A 6,572-nucleotide genomic window follows, 5' to 3' on the forward strand; every position below is an offset into this window, starting at 1 on the left:
TCACAGTGTAACATACCCTGCAACGGCCAAAATCGTTGCGAGACAAGTTGCTAGGGCAAGCGAGCTAGGTCCACTTGTTGCGCGCTAGGGGCATGGGGCACATAAACATCGACATGTTTTTAAAAATGCTGAGTTTGTTTGGCAAGCACATTCAACACATGTCGCAACATCATGCAACAATGTTGCAAGGTGTTGCGTTGAAATGTTGCGAGCGTTTGGCCAGGCCTTAAAGTCGCTGTTAAGGCCTGGCCAAACGCTCGCAACATTTCAAAGCAACATCTTGCAACATTGTTGAGCACAACATGTTGCGTACATTTGGCCACCCTGTTGCGATATGTTGCAAAATATTGCGAGCGTTTGGCTAGGCCTTTACACGTTGACGATCGTCGTTGTTATGCAGAGTACCACCGCTAAAATGCCTGCCGCGCGTGCAGCACGATTATTTTTCCTATTCACAATACTTCTAATGAAATGTGATAATAAGATAAGTTATTATAATGCTTAATTTGCACCAGGCCTGCATATGCACGCTGATTACGTAACCAGGATGGCATAAATAGGATGGAAAACACTCGTTTCTCGCTCAGTTTCCTTCCAGCGGACAACCAGAGTAAAGGACGGCCCACCCACCCGGCCCTGACAAGTCGTGCGGTTCGGTCGCCCTCATAGTTATGTTACAGCTCTTCACCTAGCCCGCTGGATCAATAATTTCCCCCATATCTTATGTTAATTGAGCACGAAATGGGAGTGTTGTAGAATAGAGTACTCTTTTAACCAATGATAGTCTTCTTTTCGTCGTTTCTTAATCTCCCGACCTGGTGTTTCAGATACCTCGCTTTGCAGTGGCGCTCCGAGACAAGTTTCCTCGCGTTTTTGAAGCGAGAAGTGGGATGCTGTGATAGATAAGGCGCAAAGCGGAGTTTGCACTTCCATAATAAAGTAAAAAGATCTGAAAATATTGGAAGCGTTCCTAATCCCTCACTTCAGGGATACTGATTAACGAATTGAAAACGTTGACGATTCGCACTCGATATTCCATACCAAAATATTATTCATCCTCTTCTTCTTCATTTCCAATTCTGGATTCAAATTCCTCTTTGCTAATTTTTCCTGCCTTCAATTTTTTCACCAAGTTGGCCTCACGTGCCAGATCTTCAAGTTCGCTTTGATCAAAATAATATTGCTGGCGCTTTTTCTTTGGAAATCCTCTCTGTGCTTTAAGTTTTTCTTTCCTATCTTTCCTCTCTGTATTTTTGGACGAGGCGATAAAACCGCGTTTCATCTTCTTCCTCCTCTGTTGATCGCTCGTTTTTTGGGAAATATCCCCAAAGGAGTCTTGCTGTTCCTGGAGCTTCCTCTTTCGCTCCTTCTCGCGATTTTTGTCTTTGTAATTTATTTTTTCCACATCAATATCAACTGGTTGAAAGTCTACTATTTTCTCTTTGAGTTCTGGCATGACGGGCAACTTTAAAAGACCAAATCCGGTGGCTAGCTTTCCGAGGTTCAAATCTTAACGAGGGATAGAGAAAACGGAAAATATGTTAATTACATCGATATGATTGTGTAATTTACTAACAAGACTAAAATGAAGTGAAGCTATGATCCTCGCAGTTATGAACGCAATTTTAGCAACTGCGTAGAGAAACATGAAATTTTCAAATGTTCATTAATTGATAGCTGAGTTGGTTAGAGCATCGCACCAGCATCGCGAGGTCGCGGGTTCAAACACCGTGAAGCCCAGAAATTTTCAGGCTTCTCTACGCAATTGCTAAACTTGCATTCATAACTGCAAAGATCATAGCTTCATTGATTTCATATCAGCAGTTCAATATGTCATTCATTTCATATATATTTTCATCGCGTTCGTTAAGATTAACATGCTTTGAATGGTCTCTACGGTCAGGCAAAGAGCGCGGAAAAATCTAAAGAGGAAAAAATTCTACAAGCGCTTGACAATACGAAGCGTTTTCCGGCCAGTCCAAGCGGTGAAGATTTCACGGTTAAACATGTTTTATGAACTCCAAAAAAGCAAAAATTGTGGTCCCATTCGTTCGCCATCTTGAAAGAAACGAGAACGTGACACGACACCGTATCCATTGAGACGACAAACTAGTAGAATTAGTACACAAGCGCACGTCAAACTGTCAAAATGTGCAAAACCCGAGAACAAAAGTAATGTTCTACGATATTCAACAAATGTTTGACAAAATCCAAATCATACCCAACTCGTTGAAACACGTTAAAACAGCACAAAACAAGGTGGCCAAACGGAAAATGTTTTGCAAGCCAACAATGTTTTAACACGTTTCACCGTAGAACATTCACCGTTTGGATAGGCCTTAACATTCCTATGCAGACCTTAAAAACCCTCCTTAACTAATTCAAGAGTGAAAAATGTTGGAGAACGACCAGCCTTAGTTAACTATCAGATAGCAGAAGCAGGGTAAGTGAAAAGTGTAACGAGGGATAAAAAAGAAAGCTTTCGGTCACAAACTCACATAACCCCTTTGGAGGCAGTATGGTCCAGTGGTTATGGCGTTGGGTTTGCATGCGGTTGCCCTGGGTTCAAATCCCGTTCTGCTCTCGGGTTTGGATTTGTTTTCGGTTGTCCCGGATTCAACTCGACCACGCTTTGTAAATATCCAACTGCTTGCCTCCTGCCAGTTGGGGTCTTCGTCATGTTTCTGTTAAGTTTGAATTGTTCCTTTCAGATTCTTAAAAGTGGGGTGCCTGTGAACTAGCTTGATAGCAAGTGCACTCCCACTGTAAACAAAGCATTTACATTTTTAACCCCTAGTTTGAAAACTATGCCGCCTTTCTGTCAGCTGATCAATTTTAAAGATTATGTTCTCACCAGCTGTTCGGAAGATCAGGCTACACTCGTGTTTTCTGTAGAACTGCACAAAGGACACGAATGCTCTCATTCCCTTGTCGTAAATATCTCTACAGAGAGAAAAGAGAGACAAAAGCTGAATTAACGTGATCTATCCTTTTGGAAATACGGAAGTCATCAATTGAGTGAGGTGAATGTGATCACTTTGACCAATCACAAACAACGCAAAACGTCAAATCAGACAATAGTGAAACGACGAAGCAAACAAACTGGGTCGTCGCTGCTTGCGAGTTACAAGCGAGAAAGCATGTGACAGGAAGTTAAAATAAACTTAGGCCCCATCCACACCGTCGTGTCCGGATGTTTTTGAAAACGGAGACTTGTTTCTCCGTTCCTGCCTTCCGTCCGCAAAGTAAACGAATTTGAATTAGTAGACACCGTCCTTAAGACGGGTGGCTCAATTGAGCACTGGGTTCCCTTGTGGGAGGTCATGAATTTGAGTCCAGCCGGACCAAAACTCAGGGTCTTTAAATAAGTGAGGAGAAAGTGCTGCCTTTGTAATGACATCTGCTAATGGTTAGACAATTTAGTCTTCTCAGATAGCGACGATAAACCATATTCCCCGTCTCACAACCCACACACTATTTACAAGAGCAGAGCATGGAGTTCCCAGTGTTGTGGTCTGTCCCACGTGGTGTACCATAGTTGGGAGGGTAAATGCTCGGAGATATACCGTCCGGTTTATTTCATAGGTACTGAGATTTCTCCACGAAAATCATTTTGAATAAAATTCGTACTGATTCTAAATGTAGCCAATCAGCAACGCGAACGACGAAATTTCACTAGTGATGAATGAACGTATCGATGTGGAACGTCATCCGACAGCCGTTGCACAAAAACCGCGCGCTTTGAAAAATGGCCGAGGGAAGGTCTGCTTCTGTTTGCTCAGTTTAGGAATTAATTTTAGAACAAGAAAACAGAAATGCCGCTCAAAAAACTGAAAGAGATGTATGATTGCTTGAACGACTTTTAAAAACGAAGGTCGAACCAATTTATCATCTCCGTCCGCGCTAAAGAGGGCAATGAATACGAGCCGACTTTCCTTCGAAGTTTAGTGGTTAGCTTGGAACGACCACTGACGAAAAAGGGCTATTCCCATATCCGCAAGCATAACAAACGACCTGGTATTTGAGAAAACCAGAGAGGTTCTTTAGCCCAAACAAAAACAACTAAAGAAGAAAGGAAAGGGAAATAAACCCAAAGCGCCGGTAGCTGGGACAAGCGACGAACTAAAAATACTCTTCACTTTGGACTACTTTGGAATATCTGAAACAAAGTAAGTGTTGTAATTTTTATTAAATAAATTGTGGGTTGGACGATTTTAAACCATTGTTTATTGCTTTCATCGCCCCATTCCATTTGTGCGAAATAAATCTCTCTATCAAACACTACCACGAAAAAAACCTCAGTACCTATGAAATAAACACATTACAGCATGGAAAATGCTTTGTACGATTTTTATTCACTCGTTTTGTATCAGAAAACTCAACTCGTGAATATAAATCGTAAGCGCGCATTTTCCATGAAGTAATTTCTATATGCTACACCAAGTTGCTTGAAACTCCGAGGGGAAATACAGAATGATATAAATGATAATGATGATGATGATGAAGATGTTGACAAAGACCCGGCAAAATCACAAGGGACATAGCACGAATGCACGATTCAAGTTAAGTTGGTATGGAGACCAATAACACACAATTACACAAAAACTTCATAGACGCTAAAAGTGACCACGTTATAACAAATTCCCATTTTACGTACCTGTCCTTTTTCGCCATTTTTCTTAGGTTGGGGACGATATCTGTGGCGGTTTCTTCGATTTCAAACGGCTGAAGAGGGACCTGAGTGTTAAGATATTGACAGAAAGCCCAGAATTCAAACACTATTTTTTCGCCGGATAGGAGTTGCCTTTTTTCAAAGCTACAGAAATTGCTTTTTTGTTAAACTTGTCTCGTCGGACAGACTAGTGCTGCCTTTGTAACGAAATCTGCAAATAGGTACATGCTCTGATCTTCTCGTGTAAGGACGATAGACCGTAGGGGCCCGTCTCACATCCCTTTAATGTTCATAACTCTGTGGGACGTAAAAGAACCCACACACTATTCGCAAAGAGCAGGGCACAGAGTTCCCGGTGTCGTGGTCTGTCGTCTGTAGTGTATCATGCTTGGAAGGGTAAACGCTCAGAGATACTAGCTACACCAAGCTACCCTAAAATCCAAGGTTAACCAAAGATATGATGATGATTCTCAGTGTGCTACTGTCATAAATTTCAAGGTGGTTATAATTTTTTCAGACGGAATCCAATTCATTTGAGAGCTGCTGAGCAGTGGTTCTTACTGTCAAGTCTGTGCATGGGATCCTTAAGTATAGTGTGGCCATTCAAACGAAAGCTGCTGAGCAGTACTTCCCCGAAGCCTGTTCATCATGCTGTAAAACGTGTCTGACTTTCGATTTTGTTAGTAAAATTATTGAAGTGTGGAAAATCAATTGAATTTCTCCGTAGCACCATTTTATGTATTGCTGAATTTGGTTCTTCTTTAGAGTCTGTGGCTGAAATCATACTGAGCAGTTCTTTCCCATTGTGCTTTTCAATGCGCTGTGATTCGCGACTTTAACTTATGTCTGTGGATGAAATCGACTGAGCAGTTCCATTCTCCGGTTTGCTTTGCCAATCTGACAAGCATGAGGCTTGGCAATGATTTTTAAGGCAGTGCAAACTCCAACAGTATCCTTCCATGGAGCAACTTACGATAACAATGTCGAGACTATGAAAAAAAAACCCTTTGCTGAAAAAGCGCTGGAACGAATCGAGTGGGTGCGAGTGGTACGAATCGACCATAACACAAGTTAACCGTTTTAATTTATCGTCTTTGACACACCTTTTGGTTTATGGATATAAAGTCCACGTAAGACTCCTCCGCCGGAAGCAAAAACAGCAAAGCATTCCCTGTGAGGTAACAAAGATCACTAATCAAAAACAGTATGCATGTGAGCTCGGCCATGTTACTGTCCCGAACAAACTCTATTTTCGTTTGTTACTGTGTTACTAGAACATGGGCGTAAATACGTTTTAGATCAGAAGAGAACGTGTCACGTGCCATGGGTAAAAACTCACTCCCTAGGGAAACAACAATTTGAACTTTTGACTCGTACATAATCAGGTTGTGCACATCGAAAACCCGGCAAATTTTCGTGCCAGCCTGCGTCAATAATGTTTTCCCGTTGTCATGGCAGCTAAACGCTTTTGAGTTGGGAGGGATCACACCCTCAATGTTGGTGAGGGTTTCGGGAAACCAAAACTCACTGTTTCCCTTGGAGACTGTCAGTATATGCATTATAATTCAGATAGCAATGAATCCTGCTCATACACCTGGTCTTTACAGTGGGATCACCGTGCAAAAAAGCCGTAGAGCCACCTAGCGTGAGAGCTGTTTTTTCGCAGTTTTCTCTAAAACTGGACAAATTTAGCCTGCCGTATCATTAAGCCCCATTCAAAGATCTAGACATATGCGGCATTTTTACAACCTCGTTTTCTTGAGGCGTATTGTAAGTTATGGTTCCTTGTTGTTGCCAGATCAATTATGGTCCGAGTGCGAATTAATTTAAGTGAAAAAATACAAGCAGTGCTTTCCCTACCTGCCCCAAACTAGGTTGGTATATAGCTTATATCGGTCAT

At 41.9% G+C, this 6,572-nt stretch overlaps 1 protein-coding gene across 1 annotated transcript in view; it reads right to left on the reverse strand.

Annotated features, from left to right (window-relative positions):
- Nucleotides 1-913: 913 nt before the first annotated feature.
- LOC137976103 (ATP-dependent RNA helicase DDX55-like) overlaps nt 914-6,572 on the reverse strand; it is a 23,616-nt gene continuing 17,957 nt past the window's right edge. The window contains exons 17-20 of the mRNA XM_068823378.1: nt 5,776-5,843; nt 4,658-4,737; nt 2,855-2,943; nt 914-1,509 (exon numbers count right to left, since the gene is read on the reverse strand). Of these exons, the coding sequence (XP_068679479.1) occupies nt 1,049-1,509; nt 2,855-2,943; nt 4,658-4,737; nt 5,776-5,843 (698 nt within the window). The 3' untranslated portion in view covers nt 914-1,048. The remainder of the gene's footprint in view (nt 1,510-2,854; nt 2,944-4,657; nt 4,738-5,775; nt 5,844-6,572) is intronic.

The sequence above is a fragment of the Montipora foliosa genome, chromosome 11 (assembly GCF_036669935.1).
Source record: "Montipora foliosa isolate CH-2021 chromosome 11, ASM3666993v2, whole genome shotgun sequence".
Taxonomy (NCBI): domain Eukaryota; kingdom Metazoa; phylum Cnidaria; class Anthozoa; order Scleractinia; family Acroporidae; genus Montipora; species Montipora foliosa.